General features: G+C 47.1%; 2 protein-coding genes across 3 annotated transcripts in view; one reads left to right on the top strand and one right to left on the bottom strand.

Moving 5' to 3' along the window:
- NPC1 (NPC intracellular cholesterol transporter 1) overlaps positions 1 to 963 on the top strand; it is a 43,017-nt gene extending 42,054 nt beyond the window's left edge. Inside the window, exon 25 of the mRNA XM_020881778.2 lies at positions 156 to 963. Coding sequence (XP_020737437.1) covers positions 156 to 238 — 83 coding nt within the window. The 3' untranslated portion in view covers positions 239 to 963. The remainder of the gene's footprint in view (positions 1 to 155) is intronic.
- On the bottom strand, positions 655 to 22,232 carry RMC1 (regulator of MON1-CCZ1). 2 transcript variants are annotated; one of them, XM_020881775.2, is made up of 20 exons: positions 21,997 to 22,232; positions 21,257 to 21,333; positions 18,391 to 18,475; positions 17,070 to 17,126; positions 15,581 to 15,667; positions 11,393 to 11,533; positions 11,001 to 11,104; positions 9,504 to 9,593; positions 9,307 to 9,412; positions 8,512 to 8,623; positions 6,575 to 6,619; positions 6,273 to 6,326; positions 5,517 to 5,645; positions 4,970 to 5,076; positions 3,173 to 3,292; positions 2,618 to 2,695; positions 2,215 to 2,319; positions 1,869 to 1,937; positions 1,560 to 1,785; positions 655 to 827 (listed from the first exon to the last, which is right to left on the bottom strand). In XM_020881775.2, the coding sequence occupies exons 1-20, from the start codon at positions 22,096 to 22,098 to the stop codon at positions 748 to 750; spliced, it is 1,974 nt and encodes a 657-aa protein (XP_020737434.1). In that variant the 5' UTR covers positions 22,099 to 22,232; the 3' UTR covers positions 655 to 747. The 2 variants fall into 2 exon arrangements, with proteins under 2 accessions (XP_020737434.1, XP_020737436.1); XM_020881777.2 differs by lacking the exon at positions 21,997 to 22,232 and having other exon boundaries at positions 18,391 to 18,531.
- Positions 22,233 to 24,693: the final 2,461 nt, after the last annotated feature.

The following is a 24,693-nucleotide window of genomic DNA, read 5'->3' as shown; positions in this document are numbered from 1 at the left end:
CAGAACAGTACTAATTTGCTTGATTTATAGCTTTGTGATTGAGAAAATGAGGATTTTTTTCCCCCCTAAATCTCTGGAGGACAGGAAGTTCTGTTACAGTAGAAACCATCTCCTTTTCTCAAGAAATGATTCATGGGTTATTTTATCCCTCATAGGCCCGTCAATAAATAAAGCCAGAAGTCTGACCGTGCAGCAGCGATACAGAGGCACAGAGCGAGAACAGCTCCTCAACTTCTAGCTGCCCCTCACGGGCTTGAGACTGTGTCTGCGGGTTGGCTGGTTTACCACGACGGCAACCGAGTTGTCGAGGCTCGGTTGAACTCTGGACGTGAGCAAGCATTAGGCTACTTAACAGCAGCCGCTCTGGCCCTAGCGCTTTTAAACTCAGGAATGCAGACTCTGACTGGAAGCAGTATTGCTGAACCTGGAGGCAGCCCCAGGGTGCTGGAGCACCTTTCAGTTCCCCAGGAATGAGGCCTGGTTCTCGGGCAGCCAGAAGGGGGCGCTAGGGAGCCTGCGATCTGCTCACTGACACTTCCTAAAGGCCAATCAATGCAATGTTTCTCCTTTTTCAGGAGTAAGCCATCACACAAGTTCTACACCTTATTTTTAGTAACATTTGAGGATGTGGTAGATACATACTTTATTACAACATTTTGTAGTTTAAAGAGCTTTATTAATGCAATAAATTAACTTTGTACACATTTTATATATATATATATATATATAAAAAACTAGCAAGTGACCTCAGAAAGTTGTAGGCCTCATCAGAGCTTGGTCTCCGAAAACTTGTTTGAAAAAAGCAACATGTTCTTCACAGTGTTCTCCTGTAAAGGAAAATGCAGATTTAATCCGTTAAGACGAGGCACAAAAGGAAGAAAACAAGGAAACACTCCGCAGCTCCTAGATGTGGATACTGGGTTTTAACTTATTTTTCTCTCATAAAATACTTTGTTTTCCTAAGCTTCTGAGTCATCCTTTCTGTTCACACAGCTCATGCCATCACAGGACTAGCTGGTGCCTTGACTGCCAACAGCAACCCCGCCGTCTGCCCTGAGAGACGGTGGAGAAGCAGGGAGATCTGTAAACACTGGAAGCCCTGAAGGAGTCACAGGTTCCCCCATCCTGAGGAAAAGGGTGCTTTAGATTTCATAACTTTAGAGATTAGACTGATTGGCCAATGCATCCTGCCTAGAAATGAAACATTGACAAGCCTCAGGCCACTGTTAACCCTCTGCAGCCATTTCCGGTCTTGTTCCTGATTCTTCAGAAAGGGCCATACCAGGCCCAGATGTGAGACAGCTTTGCCCAGATGACACTGTCTCCACCCCATCCCTCCCTGCAAGTTCCACAGCAGAACCCCAACTCCATCAGCACCCTGAATACATTCTCACTACAGTGAACAGGCTAAGGCTTATGCGGGCTGGTACAAAATTTTGTTAAGAACCAGCCCAAGAGTTCTCCAAACCAAAAGTCTTCTCGCCCCACCCCAGCCGTCAATGATCTCCTGGTACTGAGTGTGGCCACCCCACGTCTTTTCCTTGCAGTTGTATTCTCACCTGGTGTGAAACTAGGGTTCCCTCGCAGACGCTGGTTTCGCTGTTCAAAAAATCGGAATATCGTGTAGAAAAGCATGTGGTCTTCAGTCTGCTTTGCAGCATCTAGAAACTTCCGTGCAGAGATGTTATCATGGCCACCAATCCCCCGGATGAACCTTAAGGCAGCTAACACTTGGTGTTTGGAAAGGAGAACTTCTACTATTTCATCATTTGCTGTGGAAAGTCGCTGGAAATAAGGTAGAAAGCTGGGTCAGTGCATGCAGTAGGAACAGCCTTCTGTGTGGTTTGAAACTTGGCTATATCAGTTACCTTCAGCATATCCAGAGACAGCTGGTGGGCAGGAGGATAAAAACTTTCTAGGGAAAGCAGCAAACAAGCCTGAAAGATACACGCTTTCAGATTGCATTCATAATATGTTAGAAGGTCAAAGGTTTATTTTATACTTGTTTTTATTTGGCTATGCCACGTGTCTTAGTTACAACATGTGAACTCTTGCTTGTGGCAAGCAGGATCTAGTTACCCAAGCAGGGTCAAGTTACCCCACCAGGAATCAAACCTGGGCCCCCTGCATTGGGAATGTGGAGTCTTAGCCACTGGATCACCAGGGAAGTCCCTCAAATGTTGAGTCACAGAAGTAAAGCCGACTGGCACTCACCAAAGGCTTTGAGTCACTGAGGACGTGGTACTGCAGGAACTGGTGCAGCATGTAGAAGAGGTTGTGCTGGACGAGCGTCTTGATGACCAGCTCGTGTAAGTAATGCTGAGAGACAGACAGACACGTCAGTCAACTATGACAGACTAGCGATGCGGCGTGCCAAGGACCGTGGCTGCTCTAAGTGAAGTTCCCGTCACTAAGAGAAGTGGGTGCAGGTGAAAACCCAGCCCTGATCTGACACTGATTATTCCACTGAAGAGCACAGGGCCCTATGAGGGGGGCGCCTCACTCTGAGCCAGGTGTGCAGACCCTTGGGGGATACTAAGTCACTTCAGTTCAGACAGTGACGCTGCTTTTACTCTAATGATTCCCTGTCCCTGGAACGTGGGCCCACCAGAGGTACCTGTACTGTGATCTGAAACTGGTTCAGGGATCGGATGTACTCCATGAGCACGGCGATCACAAATTTGTGCGGCATCTCCTGCACAGAGGAGAACGGTTAGACACATGTGACTCCTTGTTCATCTGCCCCCGGATTCTGGGGTTCCACTTGGCTGCGCTGTGCTGCTTCAGTCATGTCCAACTCTGTGCGAACCCACGGACCGTAGTCCACAGGCTCCTCTGTCCATGGGATTCTCCAGCCAAGAATACTGGAGTGGGTTGCCATGCCCTCCTCCAGGGGATCTTCCTAACCCAGGGATCAAACTCACATCTCTTACATCTTCTGCACTGGCAGGTGGGTTCTTTACCACTAAGCCACCCTCCAAACCCTCCCTGGTCTGTGATCATATTTAAGCTTGAGTATTAGAGGCCAAATGATGAGCATTCATCCAGTCCTCACTCCAAGACAGCTCAGTTACTCTAATCACATTCTGAGTTCTTTCTCCTCAGTTCCCTTCAAGTATGATCACTGCCTTGTGAATCCTAAGCCCAAAGGGGGCTGGCGAGCCTCCCCTACCTTCTTCTCCGTGAACACTGACAGAACGTGGGTGTACATGTCAGACTGGTCGACCACGGCTTGGGTGCGCACTGGCCTCCTGAGCAGCGGGCCACTCCGGCTCTGCCCTGCCTCCATGGCCTGCACAAACCACAGACAGGGTCTCAGGCGTCTTCTGGGTAATGGCATGTTTGCAGTCAACCCCAAAAGACCAAATTCCTAGATGCTGTGAGCCTGGACAGGAGCAGAGGATGACATTTGGACAAACACTGCAGTGCAGCTGGAGAGGGTGTTGAGCAGGTCAGAGCTGATCATCCTGAAAACACACCAGTGTTCATGGATGGAACCTAAAAACCTAAGACGTAGTTTTATTGAGAATTTTAACCTCTAACTCCCTAATAATATTAATTGCAAACCATGTGGCATTTGTTGTCTAATAAAATGCCTACTGCATCTTTGTTTTATGAAGCCCAGATCCTACACTGAGTGAAAAATATCTCTCACAATGAGAATCAATAGAATTTTTTTTTTTTGGCTGAACAGCAAGGCTTGTGGGATTGACCACAATCCAGACCAGGGACTGAACCCAGGCACTCAGTGCTGAGAACACAGAGTTCTAACCACTGGGTCGCCAGAGAATTCCCTCAATAGCTTTGTAAATGGCAAGCAAGGCTGTCACTGAACAAGAAAGCCCTGTGAGATCTTGACGACCTCACCTCACTTTGTAATGCTGACTGCAGGGGGCACCTGAGAACCTGCATTTGCAGAAGCCCGATGCATTTCAGTGGTGGTGTTGGTGGCCCACGCTCTTGACTCCCACAGGTTTACAAAGCCAGAGCACTGCAGCGTAGGGGCTCACAGAGGCTGCCATTTGAGATCAGACCTGCTGCCTCTTCTGCCCACAACACCCGTGGCAGGAACAGGACAGCTCCAGAAGGGCATGGGTCTGAGGACAGGGCCACGCAAGGCTGCACACTGCGCCCCTGAGAGGCTAAAGGGAAGGGGTTCTGGGGGGTTGTCACTGTTTAAAACCACTGCCATTTTTAGCCTTCGGACTACTCAGGTTCATGAAGGCAAATAATTCATTCCACTTGTCCTGAACTTCCTTCTAGCTTCAGAAGACACACTTATGAAACAGTATAAGCCAGACACTCGACATTTTTGTTTGTTTTTTTTGGGGGGGGGGGGGGGCGCCGCAAGTGGCATGCGAGATCTTAAGTCCCCAGACCAGGGGAACTGGTCCCAGACCATGCCCCTAACAGTGCAAGTGCTGGGAGCGTGGAGTCTTAACCACTGAACCGCCAGGGAAGTCCAACAGACACCTGAGCCTACGACAGGAAAAGCGCAGTGCTAGTACTTAATCATCAGGATCCTAAAAGGAGCTTGACTGAATGACAGGATAAGTCTTACTTTTATAGCTTTTCCATCCTAAAAGGAAAGGAAGATGTGGCAAAATGATTTACATTACTGATTTACCAAAGTCTTGACTCTGGCTTGGCAGAAAGACATAAAATAATGCAAACCGAGACTGATTTTCTTCTCCGTTCCATAGAGGGAGACCACAAGGATCTATACATGTAATATGACCAAACAGATTAAAAACAACAAGTGAAGATGAAGCCATTAAGTGACATGCAGCCCCTGGGCTCAGGGGACACGGGGACTCAAAGTTTACGCTGCCTGTAAACATCCACCATGCCCCCTGGCACAGGGCAAACCGCAGTGGTATCATTCTATGAGAATCTTGCTTATAGTTACGTTGAAAATGTACCTGGGGTGGGGTGGGGTGGAGCGCCCCCTGGTGTACATACAACTTACCATCGTGTAACTCTGCTCGGCGTCCAGGTACTTCTTATACTCCTGGTTGAGTTTGTCAAAGACGGTGGCTATCACGGGCAACGTCGCTCTGTCTGACTCTGTCAACACTGGAAGGGATCAAGGTTCACACCGGTCAGCCGACACGCTAGGAGAGAAAGGACTCGTCTCCAAGGGTCACCAGGAGACATGACAGCGTGGTCACCAGCCCTTGCTGGTTCCTGACAGAGGGCGTCAGGAGAGTCTCAGAGCGTTAACAGACACAACGTCCTGAGTGACTTGGACTCAGAGAAAGGTTTCTTTTCCAGCTGGGGAGGGCATCCTCTACCCTCGTGTGTGCCCAGGTTTAGGTCTGTTTCTTTAGTCTCTCCTACCCAAGAAATGTCTTGCAGGGATACATCAAAAAGCAGCCTTTCCAGGGGTTAAATGATGCCTCTGTCACAAGCCTACAGGCTGCAGAGAGGAGAAAAGCGTGGCCCATCTCACAGCGGGCATGCAGGCCATGTCAGGAATCAGACCGAGGGGCTGAGGACCCCCAAGCCCTACTCACTCTGCGAGCACACAGACAGGATGACCACCTTGCACTCCTTCCTCTGCAGGAGGAAGTCCACGAGCCTGCCTTTATCCGGCAAGAGGTTCACTATGGGCTGCAGTTTCACCTGGAGGTTCCAGAGGTAACCTGGTGAAGAGGCGGCACGCTGAACCCTGGCTGCAAACCAGAGCAGCGGCCCCCAAGCTGCTTCCCTCCACCTTCAGGGCGGGCGGGGGGGCCATGCTGCAGAGCCGAGCCAGTGGCTGCGCTCACAACACAGCCAGGCTGCGACGCTCGGGACACCCACTCCACCGCGGGGCTGCAGCCAACGAGCTCTGCGTGTTGGCCGACTCCTCACGGAGGAACCCTCCCTGCACACCCGTGGAGCATCCACTGAAGACGGGCACCTCCTCCCCTTCAGCGCTGACGGAGAGCAGGTGGCAGCCCGGGCACGGACTCTGGTCCCGGGATCCTCTTCTGCTCTGACTCGTTAGTCAAAGGCAACTCCTGAGGCTCCCAGAGGAGCTCTGGAACCCACCATCCTCCCAGCCCTGGGCACCCCCCGTCCCCGAACCTCCCAACACCCTCACTGCTGGGCAGTGGGCACAGTCCTTCTCAACGGGGGTCTGGGAGAGAAAGGCTTCACTGGAAATGTCCGAGTCAGCCCTTTCTCCGCAGGACCAGCACTGAGCTGGTACCCTCGAGTCGGACAGAAGACCGTCCACAAGCTCATATTTTCTAACAGGACACTCCCCACCTGCACCTCAGACCCACCTTGACTCGCGCTGATGATGATATCGGGCTGGAAGACAATCCACGATGAAGAGTCCACACGTTATAGGAAACACTACCCCAGGAGAAGAGGACAGAAGACAACCCAGCTCCCATTAGCATCCTCCCCACCCCTCACTGAGGCCCCCATGGAGGCCCGGCCCTTGATGAGAGGGAAACCCCACAGGTGCTTTCCATGGTGTGATTCACCGCTTACTTGGGGGCTTGGACCACCCTTAGACCCCGGTGTAAGGAGAGGTGACAGCTCCCCTCCCCAGCCCTGCCAAGGCTTTCGGAAAAGATACAGAGTTTACACGGGACAGGAGACTGGCTGGTCACAGGAGCCGGACCTACAAACAGAAAAGACACGTGTGTAAGGCCTAAGTAACCCAGCCAGAAAGTGCTGCCAGTACGACACTTAATACTTTCTAAGGGCTTCAGTGAGTGTTCATTCGACTGCAGTTAAGGAGGAAGTGAGTTGGCATGTCCCACTGATAACACCCATCAGGAGTAAGAGGGAAGTCAAGAACAATTCATGAAGAAGTTTTAAAGGAAGAAGTCTTAAAAGAAGCGGAAAGCAGATTGAGGTTTCTTTCACAGAGCTGTCTTGCTTTTTCACACATGTGCACAAGAACTAAAAAAGTCACCTGGGTGATTTCAGATTGGAAGAAAGGTTTTAATCAGCTGGTTAGAAAAGATGTCAATTTTGCACAGACTCACCCACCCCTACCCCCCGCCCCATTAGAGGACTGGGCTGGAATATTTAGAGAGTTGTTTTTGCCCCAATTGCCAGCAGTTATTTTCATGCTGAGTAAGCAATCACAGATAGCAGCCATTCATCTGACACCATCTACTCTTTAAGTGCTGACATCTTTCAACTACCCTGGGAAAAGGAAGAAGCTGGAAAGACCAGAGAAGGCTGAGACCTAATCAGATGTGAGAACTACAGCCGACCCTCAAACAAGGCGGGCATGAACTCCACGGGCCCACTTACACAGGGACATTTCTCAACAGTAGAAACCACAGGACTACACGGTCTGTGGGTGGCTGAATCTTCAGGTGCAGATGGATGGATACGGGGGACTGACCATCAGTTATGTGCAGATTAACCCTCATTGTTCAAGGGTCAACTGTGGCTTGTTCTCAAACTCTGCTCAGCTGGCTGATCCTGCAAGACCCAGCGCGCAGGCACGAGGCAGCGCTCCGGCTAAACAATCAGCCAGAGCCTGACCTGATTCTTCTCGGGACAGGTACACGGACGTCCTGTCAGTGGGTGAGGTCAACCCAAAGCTATCGACAAGGATTCCTTTAAGAAAATGCTCCTCCCAGAGTTCCACATGTGCACCTTCTGACTCTGGTTTATACATGGCAACCAACTTGGTTGGTTGGTTGTATATACAACCATCTTGCTCCAGACTCCCATCTCCTTGAAAAAGAACATGCTTTGAGTTCTCCCCTGAAGTCAGTCACACTAAGTAAAAGCAAAAGGAATGAAATGGCTTTTCCCCTTTTCTGACATCCTGACCTTCTCTCTCCTCTGACTTCTCACTGCCACCACTTCGAGTCGGAGAATGGGTTCAGAACACTCACAACCACAGCCTTAACCCTTCCCATGACCACCAGTCAAGGGAAAACAGTCTTTGTCATCATAGTGACACAGAACATAAGAACGATAAGGAGAAGTGATCCCAGGTCAAAATAACAGCCATAAATACCCAAATTTAACTGCAGGGTTACCGAGCAGAGACAAGCAAAAACGTCAACATCTTACTTAACATTAAAAACTCTTTGAGCTTCAGTGGGTAATCACAATGCTCCATTGTAAAGCTCAGAGAAAAGAATCATTGTTTTCTTCAAAGGGAGATTCATATCACTTATAAAATGCTTTTCATGAGAACACAATTTTAACTTATAGACTCAGTAGTGTTAGTCGCTTGGTCGTGTCCGACTCTGAGACCCCAAAGACAGTCACCCAGCAGGTTTCTCTGTCCATGGAACTCTCCAGGCAAGAATACTGGAGTGGGTTGCCATTTTCTTCTCCAGGGGATCTTTCCAATCCAGAGACTGAACTCGCATCTCCTGCGTTGCAGGCAGATTCTTTATTATCTGAGCCACCAGGGAAGCCCAAGTTTCAGTAGTGACGTTAAAACAGACAGACAGAACCAGCCCTGGAAAAGCGAACAGGTGTGGGAAGCCCGGGACCTGCTCCCCCTTCCACCCACACATGGCGACTCCCTCTTACCTGCCGCGGGGATCTGATAGGGCTGGATGGATCGAGCTGGGAGCACCGGGTGATGCAGAGTAACAGAGCCGTCGAATTCCCCCCTCAACCTAATATCAAATATCACTGATGTCTGGCGGGTAGAAAGACAACAGTGTGGTATCAGTCCAACAGACCTCAGAACCTCACATCTTCTGATCAGATCTGCTAAGGGAGCCTCGTGTCTGCGATCTACCCCTGCATGCTGGTGGCTATCTGAGGAGGACTCTGCTGTGACATCACAGCTCTCAGCCAGCTCTCACATGGATTCCCACATCTATGACTCACTGCCTCTGAAGGGCTCCAGTGATGGGAACACAGCCTTTTCACTTTAACTTGCGACACCTTCATTAGTTAACAACACGGGTGTCACCAGCCTCCAGGAGGCAAGTGGCTTGTCTCCCACCGGACACCCAGCTGACAGGGCATTCTAGTTCTTTCTCTGGAGCCACGTGGCCTCAAAACCACCATCATTTACACTTACAAAGGAAGTGCAAGGCTCAGGCGCTAATGCAACAGAGTGGCTCAGCAGGAATTCCTGGCTTAGATGACTCAACCAAATGACTATTCTCAAGTTTGGTCTCATGTGTGTTGTTTTCTGAAATAGTATTTAATTATCCTAATCAACTGGTAGGGTTTTCCTAAACCATCTAGAAGACCAAACCCATTTCTACCTGGAAGACCAAAACTTTGAGCATTAAAAGCATTTTCTAATCTTTTTCAGTATGTTTTGTCCATTTTCACAGTTCCTTAGAGCAGGACACCCCCTAGTCATACCTCTGTGTCCTGATGATGAACCACTACCAGGTTGTCCACCACATTTAGGGCGAACTTCCCCGTCCGGTTTAACTTCAGTATGTGCATCTTCTTACAGGCACCTTCTCTGTAAAACAAGAGAAAGGTCACAAAATAGATCAACAAGCTTTAGTTCGTGTTTTAAAATTGGAGAAGAGGGAAGACAGCATTAAATGTACCGTGGTAGGTGATACAGGACTACCTCTGCTCCAGTACTATTGGAGGTCCGAGAATGATGCCTCAGGAAGAGAACGTACAGCTGGCCATATCTGATCAGAGAACAAGGAGACGTAAGTCATGATGGTCATCTGACATCCTTCCATTCTACTGAGTTATAAGGCCATAGGTAAGTGAATTACCAGATACCCACTTAATCAGATATTCTGCAGCCAAGAGAAACATTTACAAAGAAAGTGCAGTTAGCTTAAAAAAAAAATCTAATATTAAGTGAAAAAGGGGGGGTGCAAAACTAAATAGAACTTGATCACAGTAGTAAAAAAACCCACAAACTTATGCAGGCTGTCCAAAACTACTGGAAAGAAATGCAAGTTGTTAATAGTCGTCCTTGAGTAACATGCTGTGCTCATGTGCTCAGTCATGTCTGACTGTAGCCCACCAGCTTCCTTTGTCCATGGGATTTCCCAGCCAAGAATAAAGGACTGTGTTGCCATTTCCTCCTCCAGGGGATCTTCCAACCCAGGGATCAAACCCAAGTCTCCTGCAATGGCAGAGGGATTCTTTACCACTAGTGCCAGCTGGGAAGCCCAGAGTAATATGCCAAGTCTATTTTTCTTTTCACTTTCTGTGATTTCCCAGTTTTGTAAAATGAATACAGTCCTTAATCATAGGAAAGGATAATCACTTTGCATTTTTAAGCTTCATCTGATAAATGCTGCTGTGACCAGTTCCTGTAGGCAGGCTTTTGTTCCAAGAGTTCACACTGTGCTGGGGCCTGCCTCAGGGACAAGGAAGAGACAGAGGGAAGGGTCTCCTTTTGCAAAGATTGTTCTTATTTTCTTTTTCTACACCATCATGCCTCAGATTTCTTAAAAAAAAAAAAGCATTCTAAGTGCTAAAAATATTTTACCATTTGGAAACCAGTTTTAGGCCACAGAAGAATCAGAAGTAATTTAGAAGCAAAGTGTTGATATCTGTTGAATTTGGGTATACAGGAGAGTCTCTGAATTAGTTTTATTTTTGTGTTTGATATTTTCATAATAAAGTTTTTAAATTGAGCTATCTACATTTCCAAATGAAAATAAACCTTCCTACACAAATAATTTAGGTCTACATCTGTTAGATAAAAAATGTAAGCTATGTTTTTCTTTAGAACAAGTATATTTTATCTAAAAAGATCTTTGATAAGCTTCAACTCAGAACTAAAAAAAAAATTTCTGAAACTGAGAAATAAATTGGCTCAATGGTCTCATTTTATCAGACTAACGTGGTGAAAAAAACTTCTCTAAGATCACAAAGTCAATAAAATCAGAAAAGAATGTCAGGAAGATGAGGAGCTTTCTACATTCATAAGATCCAAAAGTGGAGAAGCAGGGGTCCTTCTCGTGTGTTCCGAGGCTCCAAGAGCCAGGGCAGCCCCGGTGTGCTTACAACAACCTCCTATCATGACAGCGCTGAAAGCAATTACGAAGAGGAATTCTCCCAAAGGACAGACATACATTGTCGCCATGGCAATGTCTCTCTCCGAGAGGCTCAGTTTAGTTGACTTTGGGGCAGCTGGTAATTCAATCTCAAACTTGGGCAGCTTCGACATGGTGCCAGCCTGTTTGGGGGAGAAAAAGTGTTTTTGCAAAAGCTTATTAAGCCCTTCTGATGTTTCAGCACTCCCCATGTCAAGTCACTGAGGATACACATGCACTGTCTTCCACTCCTTTTCAGGGTTCCAAGGGCCTGGTCTTAGGACTCATTTTTGGCGGAGATGGGATGGTATGGGGTGCCCTCTAGTGGTCAGAAGGGGCAAGGCTCTCGTTGGTGGAACTTGCACTTTTCAAGTTACAGATCAGTTAGGCTGTTATCAGAGGACTTTTTTTAAAGGGAGGCTGACCCTTACCCGGAAGTAGAAGGGCTGCAGCACATTTCCAAGCACTGTGGTGGACAGCAGAATCACGGAACCCTCGGGACAGTACATGTACCAGTTCACGTTGATGTTCTGGCTCTTCAGAAGCTTCAGATTCCGCTTCTCTGGTAACACCTGACACAAAGTTCAGAAACAGAAGCCTCATTTGAAAACAGCAAATGGGAAATTCCCTGGCGGTCCAGTGCCTCTGGGCTCTGTGCTTCTGCTGCAGGGAATCCAGGTTTGATCCCTGGTCAGGGAACTAAGATCCTGCATGCCTCGACGTACGGCCAAAACAATAAAAAAGAAAATACCTGAAGACTGACACAGTACACAAAGAAAATCATAAAAAGAAGAAGCCAGTAGTTAAGTAGGGGGGAAAAATCATTTTTATTTATTACAGCTACCATTCTTCCAGTGCTGTGCTTATTAACACTTCCAAATCTTAGCTCATTTATTCTTTCCCTGCCCCCAAGGGCTGGACATCATTAGGCTGATTTGAGGGGAAAAAATAAGGCTTCAAGGGGCAAAGGAACCTGTGACAACCCAGGCAGCCCACCTCACTCCAGGGCCGCCCAAGCCCCCACACTCCCAGGCACTATCCTCCCAGGAGTGGGGAGCAGCAGCATCCTTGGTTGATACGGATCCAGCAAAACAAGCCGACGCCCTGGAGCCACGTGCACCAAATCAGCCACAGCCCTGCCTGCAGAATCAGCCTTCCTCCTGGTCTCCCGCTCGATCTGAGGCTGGGGGTAAGGGGGTATCCTTCTTCTAACAGACTTGTTCATGAGACTCCACGTGCAAACCGAGTAACTATTTTATAATAATGGCACATTTAAAATATACTCAGAAACTCATTCATTAAGGAGTGCTGAATAGAGCCCCAAGATGATGTTAACACTCCCAGAACACTGCCCTGAAGAACTGACATGGAAGTCAGCGTTGGGGATGTGGGTTTCTCGATGATCCAGGGATAATAAAATAAAGATGTGTCAGATTCCTCTTTCTTTCCAACTTATTTCTTGAAGATCTTAAAACCACCTAGATGACCCAAATGTACATTCTTCTACTTCTGAGAACAGAAAGATATACTTTTAAATGACTGCCCAAGAACCCTTCTGTAAAGCTATAATCCTTTCCTTGCTATTCACAGGCACAAAATTCTATTTCTGTGTGTATGGGATTCAGGTAGCTTTTCTTTCTGCCGGTCACTAAGGTTCTGATAACAGACCTACAGCAAAGTACCATGGCATTCACAGCGCCCTGTGTTACAGAGGTGTGCCTCCTCCATTAGTACATTCCAAATGAAATTACACTGGTTTTGTTGGGGCAACAAACTTAATACCTGAAAGAATTCTAACCCTCTCCACATTGGCTCCACTTAAAGAGATTTCAGGAGCTTTCTCAATAGATCAGGCAGCTGGAACAGATTAACACATTACTGACCAGGGGATTTTTGCAGAAACTAAGGCCTGTGGCCAGCAATTTGTTATGTAAGTGAATACTGAAACACTCTGGTCAATTACATTCCGGTAACATAAGATGCATTACTACGTCTCTGGTCAATAAGTTAGTTATTAAAAGATAAAGAGGAAAGTCCAATGTAAACAGCAGAGTGAAAAGGCAACCTACAGAACAGGAGAAAGTATTTGCAAATTATCTATCTGATAAAGAGTTAATATTCAAACTATACAAACACTTCCTACAACTCGACAAAAAGAAAATAACCCAATTTAAAAACAGAGGGGACTTCCCTGGTGGCACAATGGATAAGAACCTGCTTGCTAATGCAGGGGACAGGGGTTTGACCCCTGGTCCGGGAAGATTCCACAGGCTGCAAGCAACTAAGCTCACGTGCTACAACTGCTGAAGCCTGCTCGCCCTAGAGCCCGTGTTCCCCGAGAAGCTGCTGCAATGTGAAGCCCGAACACCGCAACGAAGAGTAGCCCCCGCTCGCTGCAATTAGAGAAAGCCCTTGAGCAGCAACAAAAACTCAGCACCGCCAAAGATAAATGAAATAAATATTATTTTGTAAAAAAAAAGGAATAGACACCATCCAGAGCACGAACAAAAGGACAACAAGTCATGAACAAGGTGTACACCATCACCAATCAGAGAAATGCAAATCAAGACCACAATCAGACACCATCTGACACCCAGCAGGATGACTGCTATGGATAAAACAGAAAACAACAAGTGTTAGTGGTGAGATGCAGAAACTGGAACCCTTGTGCACCACTGCTGGGAATGTAGAATGGCATAACTGCTATGTGGAAATGCCTCAAAAATTAAAAACAGAATTATTATGTGATCCAACAATTCCATCTGGGGGTTATATACCCAAAAGAACTGAAAGCAGGATCTTGAAGACACACTCATACACTTGTGTTTATAGCAGCATCATTCACAGTAGCCAAAAAATGAAAGCAATGCCACTGTTTGTCGCTAGATAAACAGACAAACAGAATGTGGTGTATGTATTCAATGGAATATTTTCCAGCCTGGCAAAGGAAGGGAATTCTGACGCATGCTGTAATATGGATGAACCTTGAGGACATTATACTAAATGAGACAGGACAGTCAGAAAAAGACAAACATTGTAAGATTCCATTTATAGGAGGCAGAGGACCTTAAAGCAGACAAATTCATAGAAGCAGAAAGGAAACCAGTGGTTACCACAGGCTGGGAAAGGGGAAATGGGGAGTTGCTGTTCAATAGGCACTGAGTTTCAGTTTTACGAGATAAAAGTTTTGGAGCTTGGTTTCATGACAATGTGAAAATACTTAATGCTAATGAATTATACACTTAATGGTTAAGATGGTAGATTTCATGTTCTGTGCTTTTTATCACAGTTAAAAAAATTCTGGACTTCCCTGACGGCCCAGTAGTTAAAGCTTCCAATGCAGGGGGCAAGGGTTCAATTCTTAGTAGGGGAACTAAAATCCCACAGGGCATAGCCAAAAAATAAAAATAAATAAAATAAATAAGAATAATAAAAAAAGTTTAAAAAAATATTCTTTTTAAGATGAAAAGGCAATTCATAAAATAGGAAACACAAATGTACAATAAACAAAAGATGCTTAGCACCCTCCTAATGAAACATGCAAATTAAAATGGCTTTCCACCTCTTAAGATTAGCAAATGTCTACAGACTTACGATATCTACCTCTGCTAACGGTGTGGAAAACAGAGATTCCTATATTGCTAGTGAGAATGCAACTTCTGGAAGAAATTTAACAATATCTGTTCAGGTTTTTACTTTTTATTCTTAATTTAGTTCTTACTCACAATTTATCTTTTGGCCTTGTCGCAAGGCATGTGGGATCTTAGTTACCTGATCAGGGACAGAGCCTTCAACACCCCCACCCCACACATACCACCCATTGGAAGCAAGAAGTCTTAATTACCAGACCACCAGGAAAGTCCTTGTTCAGATTTTTAGGTATTCATACCTAGATTGTAATTGCCCTTTCAAGAACTGTGTCATCTAAGAATATAAACCAATGTTTACTAGCTCATACACTGCTTGAACTCACTACAGAATTGTTTGTAATCACTAGAAAACAAAGATGTTCATGAACAAGAAATGGTAAAACTGTAGCACATCTACACACCTGAATACCAATCAGAACAAGATATGGTAGGATGTGTAAGAAATATCCCTATGCAAAGAAAAAAGAGCCAGTTGCAAAAGTTTATACAATATAACCATATTTGTAAGTGCAGGAACCAAGTGGAGGAACAAACACCAAATCAGTTCATAATGGTTGCTTCCTGGAATTGTGGGGGACTTTTTACCTTCCATATAAAGTAAAGGTAAGATCTGAATGTTTTACCAAAAAATATGTATTAATTGTAATTAGAAAAAAAAGAATAAAAACCCAAGTGAATTCAAACAGCTGCTAAAACATGATCACAGACCTTTCTCTAGAACATGTAAGTAAAAAATATTTGTTCATGTTTGTTTGCTAAGTCCTATCTGACTTTTTTGCGACTCTGTAGACTGTAGCCCACCAGACTCCTCCGTCCATGGGAATTCCCAGGCAAGAATACTGGAGTGGGTTGCCATTTCCTTCTCCTGGAGATCTTCCCGACCCAGGGATCGAACATGCATCTCCTATATTGGCAGGTGGATACTTTACCACTGAGCCACCAAGGAAGCCCAAGTAATAAATATAATACCTGGTAAAATTCGATTCCTTGATCTGTGATGAAGACAATTTCAGTAGAACTGGTCCAGCAGAATCCTAGTATGTTGGCATTTTTGGTCTGAAAAGAATTGTAGAGAAATTTTTTTTAATTAATAATAAAAAAAAAAAGAACCTGTAATTTTTTTCAAAAGTTTAAAGTACTTTTTAAACTACTTTTAAAGTACTTTTAAAGCACTTTCTCAAAAGTTTAATGTTTAAAGTGCTGTTTATATCACTCTTTGATAAAAGTTACCAAGATTTGATTACTTATGAACAAATCAAACTTTCTGTTAAATACAGTGTTCCCAGATCTCCAGCTGAAACACCTCACTGAAGCACCTGAATGTGAAGTAATTCTCGTCAACAGGATGGGGGAAAGGACTGAGTTTGGCAGGAAGGTAACTGCCCAGCACTCTGATACCAACCTCTACCTTTAGAAATCAAAGGACAGCTGACATGCTGAGTCAAACACATCATAAAAGCTAGTGGTATAAAGGCCTAAAGATTTTCCTTGACTGTTACCCAAAGTGGGGTTGAAGATCTTGAGCCCTGCCCTGAGTCACCTAGAGCCACGCTGGGAGCCTCAGGGCAGCCAGGCCAGGACCAGGCTCTGCTGCACACAGCAATGGAGCCTGCCTGGAGCTAAGGTGTCTGCAGACGGGCCCCTCTTTGCTGAGAACCCATCAGAAGTATTAGTTACTCAGTCGTGTCCGACTCTTTGTGCCCCCACGGACTGCCAGACTCCTCTGTTCATGGGACTGTCCAGGGAAGAATACTGGAGTGGGTTGCCCTTTCCCCCTCCAGGGGATCTTCCCAACCCAGGGGTCAAACCTGCATCTCCTGCTTTGCAGGCAGAGTCTCTGAGCCACCTGGGAAATCTGAGGAACCCAGGTGGATTCTCAAGTAGCAAAACCATTACAAAGACGCACAAAGACAAACCCCTTCACCAGCAGCGTCTGCTGGGTTTCCTGGCTGCCAGGATGCTCTCTGAGCTGAGCCCCCTCTAGCTCATCACGCTCAGCAAATCTGAGCGTGGATTAGAACGCTCCACTGACGGGATGGATGGAAGAGGAAGGACACAAGGAGCCAAGTCCAGACAACATCATCAGGAAAAAGGGGGAGAGAACTCCTTTTCCGAAAACCTCCGAAGAGGCTGCTATGAAGGGAACCCATGTCTGACCCAGAAACACCGACTAGCAGAGAAGGGCAGGGGCCACAGGAAGACAACAGCCACCAAGGGCTGAAGCGGCTCGGTGTTCAACATCGCCCATCCGTTTAGTTCTGCTAGCTCCATCTTACAGCTGAAGAAATGCACTTTAAAGTTAAAAAGTGTCCGAAGTCAAAGCCAACGTGAGGCAGATCCCAGGGTCCAAGCACAATCTAATTCCACATTCGTGCTCTCAATTACCCAGCTACCCTGTGCTTCTGACCCTGGGGTTTGTGCCCACCAGCTCAGACAGAATCACCCCACCAGCCCATACCTTGCACTCCTGAGTGTACTCCAGCTGAGAACTATCCGGGATAAAATTAGAAAAGTCCTGAAAGGAAAGAAGCACACAAGAGGAGAAGTGTGAATCTTCGAGTACAAAGAGACAAGAGGAAAAAGACAAATAAATTTAAAAAGTGGTCAGGAAAAAAAAAAAAAAAAAACGGACAAAACCCCAAGGACAGGAAAAATAACCGATCTGGACAAACTGCCCCATTATCAGCAACAGGTTGACAATTCCAATTTTTAAAATGAGTTAATCCAAATATTCTGAGGGTTCAGAAACTGATTTTGAAAATGCATTCCTCAAATGACTGACTTCAGAGAAATGGGTTGCTATATTTTACAAGAGGCTTTCCAAAAATTTTAGCAGTTAATACTGACAGAAAGAAACAGGATTTGCCTTTCTCAACAGCTTTTTCCCTACAAATTGCGATGGTGAATACTGACGAAAGCCAAAATGCCAACAAGCTGCTCCAGCTTTGAATATCTGCTCTTAGATCAAGCATTCAAAGATGAGAGAAATGAAAATATGAAGATACTGAGGTAAGGCTAACTCCCAAAGTTGCCAAAAATATGCTTTGAAAAATCTATGGTTCCAGTTATCCATCAAAACAAAAGATGCCTGATGTTCCAAATAATTTTTAAAAACACTTTAAGGGGACTCTGTGCAATTCCAGGAGTTAGGATGCCTCACTTTTATTGCAGGGGGCCCAGGTTTGGTGCCTGGCTGGGGAGCTAAACTCCTGCAAGCCACGCAGAGCAGAAGAAAAAAAAAGGAAAAATTTTAAAAGAGGTACATTAAAAAAATTTTTTTAAGTAAAAAATGACAAACTAAGGCCATTAAGCATTTATCCATTTAAATGTATTTCTCATCTTCAAGAATACAAAAACTCAAATACAATGCAGCATGGAACTACAGCTTCCATGAAATTAAAATAAAAATGGGTCCTTTGACACTGGAATTTTGCAGTTCGTTCTCTTCCAAATGTACTTCTAGTTTTATATTTCCCCATTCCTTATTATTTACTGTGTACTTTTATTTGGTCTATTTTCTCTGCTGTCAAATGTCTGACTCTTTGCGACCCCATGGAATGTAGCCCACCAGGCTCCTCTGTCCACGGGATTCTCCAGGCAAGAATACTGGAATGGGTTGCCATGCCCTCCTCCAGGGGATCTTTCCAATCCAGAGATTGGATCCACATCTCTGGTGTCTCCTGCATTGCAGGCAGATTCTTTACCACTAGCGCCACCTGGGAAGCCCACCAAATGTACTTCTAATGTCCTTTTCTTTGTACTATAAAGATATGTCTTACCACGGTCTTTGAGGTCCTCTGAACAGCCAATATCTTATTTTCCAAGGAAAACTTGATGCACTTCACTTCTCCCTTGTCCTCCATTCTTTAAGAAGAAAGAGCAGGTGATGAGTTGTACAGTTCATGACTGCATTCTAGCTTCTATCATTTTATGAGAAGAAAAAAGACAAGTTAAATATTCAGGAAGCAGCAAATCTTAGTTTAAAATGACAATGATGTTTCTGAAGCTTCAGTAGGACCACTTTTTTTTTTTTCATTTATTTTTATTAGTTGGAGGCTAATTACTTTACAATATTGTAGTGGTTTTTGTCATACATTGACATGAATCAGCCATGGATTTACATGTATTCCCCATCCCGATCCCCCTCCCACCTCCCTCTCTACCCGATCCCTCTGGGTCTTCCCAGTGCACCAGGCCTGAGCATTTGAGTAGGACCGCTTTTCAAACAGCAAAGTCCAACTGGCAACAGGAGGCAGAAGAAACTGACCGAATTGCACGTATCAAGTGACTAAGGTGTTATGAACACTGTACTTTCACCTGAGCCTCCTTTTAGATGTCACTGAGTCTAGACCCCAGAGCAACTTTCTCCACACACTGCCGCCTTCTCTCTCCATTGCCTTCACAGCAACACCTTTTTTCTCCTGAGATGCTGGCAGCTGTGAGATATTTACTTATTTCTGATTGAAGTATATAGCAGCGCTTTTGAAAAAGGAGTCTACTTTTTCCTACCCAGCACCCCATGGGCTGCGCCGCCCAGGACGGCTGCACCTCCATCTCACAACCACCTCAGATGGACATCAAGAGGAAGTCAAGGGCTGGATCACAGGGGAAACTCTCGAAGGAAATGGGGCACTCACTGTCCCGATTATGACGGTTTCATGTATCAAAACTCATCAACTATGTATGTCAAATATATGCAGCTAGTAATAATTAGACCATAACAGAGCTATTAAAAGTAGCAAGATGTTTTTAAAACAGGGTAGGGAATTTCCTGGTGGTCCAGTGGCTAGGACTCAGCACTTTCACTACTGGGCCTGGGTTCGATCCCTGGTCGACAAACTACGATCCCACAAGCCGCTCAGTGTGGCCAAAAAAATCAAAGAGGGTAAACTCAGTATCTCCCCTCAAGTCTTCCTGAGCCTCCTGAGCTAGATCCTCATGGCCTCACCCCCACTTTCCACACCCAAGCGACCAGCGAGTCTTCCCCCAGACCTTCCTAAGCAACCCCGGAGAGCCTACTGGAGGCCAGTCAACCCTGTCTTTGGTCTACACTGCCTTCAGGCAGGTTTCCACTGCACCGCTCAGAGCGCAGCAGTTGTCTTTTACTGGGACACCTGGCTCACGTGACAGGTTCCCAACCAATCGAGCCTCAATGCTGCACCAGTGCACTCTTCCCACTACTCATCTTTTTGCCTTTTTTAAAAATCTAAAGTAACAAGATGAACAGAATATAGAGGGTTCAAGCTGACTGCTGTCAGTGGCCACATCACCACCCATGCCTTCCCTGCGTGAAACCTCCCCGCAACAGGGAGACTGCTTGTCTTCATGTTCTCTCCATCCGGAAGCCTCCTGTCCACCTAGAAGTCTCCCTTTCAGGCCTCAATCCTCTCTGAGGCTTTCCCCCCTCCCAGGCAGTGATCTTCCCCAGCCCATTCCAAGATAAATGCCCATCTCTTCTCTGTGCCTACATTCTGAAGAGCAGGTGATTACAATACCTATCACAGTAAATACTATGTGTCCACTCCTTGCCTCCCAACACTAAACGTATGGGTTTTCCAAAAGCGGGGTGTGCTCACCTACTCAGTGGCTCTGTCGTGTCTGACTCTTTGCGACCCCTAAAGGGGGCCAGGCTCACTCAAAGCCTCCACACGCTTGGAGCCCAGCACACTGCAAGTAGTGTTTTCCCAACAAAGGATGATCGAAGAAAAAGAGGCTGATTCATTTTCTACTTCAAAAATTGTTTTCAAGGGACTTCCCTGGTGGTCCAGTGACTAAGAACTCTGCGTTCCCAATGCAGGGGGCCCAGGTTCCATCCCTGGTCAGGGAACCAGATCCCACATGCCACAAGGAAAAGAACCCACACGCTGCAACTAAGACCTGGCCGCTGCTGTTAAGTCACTTTAGCCGTGTCCGACTCTGTGCAACCCCAGAGCTGGCAGCCCACCAGGCTCCCCTATCCCTGGGATTCTCCAGGCACAGCCAAATAAATAAAAACTTAAAAAAAAAAAAAAATAAAAACTGTTTCCTAGTTACACAGTCCAACTGTAAAATGTTTTTAAAGTCACCATTGAACTGAGGATTAACTCTGTACTTTCCCCTCTGTAATCACAAGAGTTAAGGTCATCAGATAGTTTATCATCCAAACTGAGATACTTCTGGAAGTGAAAGGAGCTGCTACCCATAGTTACACTGGTTCCACTGGGATATACTGGGACATCCAGTGCCCTTAAGTATACTGGAAGCTGAGGTTTCAACACACATGATTACATGGCAAACACTGACCCAGGAATCTCCTCCATCTCCCAAAAGCTCTGGAAAGCCCCTGAGCCAAAAGAGGAAATAAAGCCCCTCTTCCGCCAAGAAGCCGGAAATACGAACGCTGACACTCTGACTGGTTAATTTCAAGAGACACGAACTGGAGTATGTGGATCCCAAAACAACAAGGAAAGACTGCACACCTTCACTCTGACGGGAAGTCCAAGGATATCCACCAAGATTGTATAGCAGGTGTCTGCTTCCCTCTTCCTACAGGCAGGGATGTGCCCCACACCCAACATATAAAACAAGCTTCTGAATGAGAAACAGATAAAAACACCATTTTGTTGACACGTTGTAACAGTCTGGAAACGTCAATATGATAATTACCTAAATGAGATGGGATTCCTGTCATCAGGGCCTTTCACTACCACTCCAGTGGCTCCACCAGATCGAACGGCAAAAACCTGGGAGAAAAAGCAGGGACGTTTTAGCATCCTAAACTCTGAAAGGCTCCAGACACCTATGCCTACCTGCGACGATGATTTCTGCTACGCCCCACCCTGGGTTCAGCTGAACTAACGTGGCACTTAAGCAAACTGCGGATGCTTGGTGTCCACATGAGTGTTAAGAAACAAGAGAGTAGTGACCAAAACAAGCTGCCATTTGGCACGCTGCCCGCCGTGCGAGACCGGGTCGGTCCTGGAGCCTGCAAACTCTAACCTGTTTCTGCAAAGGCACCGTGAATGCAGTTAAGCACACCCAGCTACTCAGCCAAGCTGCTCCCCGAGTTTACAAAATTCCCTAGAACAGTGAAAATCTCAGCGCCTAAATCCTTCACTGCAAGGGAAACTGACGACCAGAAGGCGTCGGGGAAACACCGGCGTGCCACCAGCGGACCGCAGCGGCCGAGGGGAGCGGGGTCCGCCCGGCTGTCACTTCGGGAGAGGAAGCCCTGGCCGCGGCGGAGCCCGGTCACTTGGATGCCTCACAGGACCGGACTGGCGCGGGGGCCCTAGGCCTGATCCCCGGGCCCCCGGCCCCGGGGCGCGGAACACCCAGCGGCATCGGGGGCGGCTGGCAGGGCGCGCCGGGCCGCTCGGGGGAGAAGGGCGCGGGCCGGCCCGGACCTGCTTGTTGGCCTCGTCGAAGAAGACGCAGTTGACCGGGTTCGCTTTCTCGAAGTGCACCGGCCGCTCGCACAGCTCCAGGTAATAGTCCTCTTCGCCCATGGCGGGCGCCGCGGCGGCGGCGGGGGGCCCAGGGGCGGCCGCCAGCGTGAAGCCGGTAGAGCAACACCGGATGTAAGGAGTCTGGCTGGGCGGCGGCGGCGGTGGCGGCGATCTCGCGGGCGCTGAGGCCGCTTCCTGGTGCCACGCCCCCAACCCTCTGGCACGTGACCCGCAGATCTCTTCGCTTAAACTGGCGACTAACCGCCCGCCTCGTAGCGGTGGGGCCCACCGGCCGGAGACCAAGCCGGCTCTCCGCGGGAGGCTCCTCCCCTTTGCGGTGGGGGCGGAGCCCCAGGGCAGCCCAGCAGACGAAGAGTGAAGGGCGGAGGGGCGGAGGGCCTGACAGGGAAACGATGTTTGGTGCAGTGGGCAGGCGTGCGCGCCCTGGAGCCCAGCCGTACTTTTCCGGGCAGTCGGTGGTCCTGGCTCCCTCTCGGTCACAGGAAGCTTGCGTAGGGCCGCGTGCTTGTGTGGGGCAGGGCTGCCCCCTGGTCTAAGGAAAGCGCATCCTTCTAGAGCCTGTCTCTTACTAAAGGAGAGCATGGTCAGCGCCTGGATGCTCTGAGCGTGTAACAGGGAAAACTAGTTTAGATTGCGGGTCTGAAAGCCTCTTGATGGCTTTGATAGTTGAAGGGGATGGGGTAAAGTGGGGGTGGGTCCTCATTCAAGGGATAGAAGAGAGAGATGGGAGGGAAGAAGGGAGAAGCACAGATGACCCCCTAGATGTCTGTTCTCAACAACCAGATGAATTTTGGCACCATTTTCTTAAGATACAGGGTGGCTTGCGAAGTTTGGCGGAGAAGTGGGGAAGGTCAAGAATTGGGTTTTGGACACGTGAATCCGAAGAGAAATGATACACAGATGGATATATGGGCACCCCTGGTGGCTCAGACGTTAAAGAATCTGCCTGCAATGCAGGACACCCAGGTTCAATCCCTGGAAGGGTAAGATCCCCTGGAGAAGGAAATGACAGCCCACTCCAGTATTCTTGCCTAGAGAATCCCTTGGACAGAGGAGCCTGGCAGGCTACAGCCCATGGGGTTGCACAGAGCCCAACACCACTGAGCTACTAACACATATAGGTCTGAAGCTTATCAGAAGAGTGACAAAACTGGAGACAGAAATTGGGAGTTATTGGAATATAGATGGTATTTGAAACCATGGAATTGGGTGGGATCACCTAAAGTGAAAGTGAAGTCACTCAGTCGTGTCTGACTCCTAGTGACCCCATGGACTGCAGCCTACCAGGCTACTCCGTCCATGGGATTCTCCAGGCAAGAATACTGGAGTGGGTTACCATTTCCTTCTCCAGGGGATCTTCCCGACCCAGGAATCAAACCCGAGTCTCCTGTATTGGAGGCAGACTCTTTAACTTCTGAGCCACCAGGGAAGCCCCGGGTCACCTAAGACAGGTGCATAAAGGAAAACACACACAACCAGCCTTTCGAGGCCAGGAGCAGGAATCGCAGAGGACAAGCAGAGGCTGCCAGAGAAGTAGGAAACCAGGAGAGGTTGTCTGTGGAGCTGAGTGAAGAGACTGAGGAAACAGGTGTCATTTGCTTTGACAAAGGCTGCTGAGAAGTCAGCTAAGGAGAGCCCTGCAGATGTTCCAGGTTGGGACCCTGCTGAGCTTTCCTGGGACAGACCCCTCCCCTCTCTCTCTGCTGTTGCTCTTCTCTGAAATACCCAGATAATAATATCTTGAGTGTATTTGCTGGGTTTTTCAGATGCTGCTCCATCAATCTGAACAAAACAGCTTTCATCAGCATTCCCAGAGTCCTCCATGTCACTGTGAAGATTTGTGAACTCACTGTGTTTCCCAGAAGTGTGCAGTGCCTCTTAATCATGCCCTCAATCTCACAAAACGTTGATCTGTTCCTGTTTTACTGCAAGAGCAAGGGCTGTGTCATTTGTGGTACTCAGCCCTCATATCAGTGACCTCCTCTTCTCCACTTGGATGTCTCAGAGCACCTGGAAACCAGCATTTCTAAAACAAAACTCCTGATCATCCCCCGCCAGGGTCTTCTCCAAGGGCCCCCTACCCCAGTAAAGGCACTGTTACCAAACTAGTCAATGACCCATGCTGGGGTCCTAGCCTGGGCAAGACTCATCTTGACCTCGGAGGAGGTTCTTTTTCCAAGTAGACGGGCCCAGCTGATAGCAAAATGGATGCTGAGACTAGAGCAACATAAGCTTTATTTAATAGCCAAAAAATGGAGAAGCAGGAACCTAGTTTGCAAACAACTTCTCAACCTAATTCAGGTGGAGACACCAAAAATATAGAAGGGTTGAGGAAAAAGGGAGGAAATTGGAAAGAGTGAGAGGAATACATGAGTTATTCAAGAACAGGTGTGTGATTTTGACCTGAAACTGTTGCAGCTCTCCTTTTCAGTCCTCATACAGCTTTACCAGTTGTCATGACAACTGTCTTGGTGCTGGTGGGCGTGTCATTTAGCTAATGTATTACAGTGAGCCTGTTATCAGGCTCAAGGGCCACAGGAATCAAATCTTCTGCCATCTTGGCCCTAGCTGGTTCTAATTAGTTCTTGTTTTTTCCTCTTTGCAGCTTCCTTTTGAAAGTTAAACTTAGATATT

This window comes from Odocoileus virginianus, chromosome 22, assembly GCF_023699985.2.
Source record: "Odocoileus virginianus isolate 20LAN1187 ecotype Illinois chromosome 22, Ovbor_1.2, whole genome shotgun sequence".
Taxonomy (NCBI): domain Eukaryota; kingdom Metazoa; phylum Chordata; class Mammalia; order Artiodactyla; family Cervidae; genus Odocoileus; species Odocoileus virginianus.
The sequence above is the reverse complement of the archived record's forward strand: the minus strand, read 5'-3'. Positions and strand labels throughout refer to the sequence as shown.

What these genes read in the sequence shown, in the direction of transcription:
- RMC1 (XM_020881775.2), bottom strand. Translation starts at nt 22,098, where the DNA reads ATGGGCGAAGAGGACTATTACCTGGAGCTGTGCGAGCGGCCGGTGCAC. An exon ending in AGTTTCAGATCACAGTACAG is followed by an intron (nt 2,320 to 2,617) that starts GTACCTCTGGTG and finishes TCTGTCTCTCAG; the next exon opens with CATTACTTACACGAGCTGGT. An exon ending in GAACCCTAGTTTCACACCAG is followed by an intron (nt 828 to 1,559) that starts GTGAGAATACAA and finishes TTTCCTTTACAG; the next exon opens with GAGAACACTGTGAAGAACAT.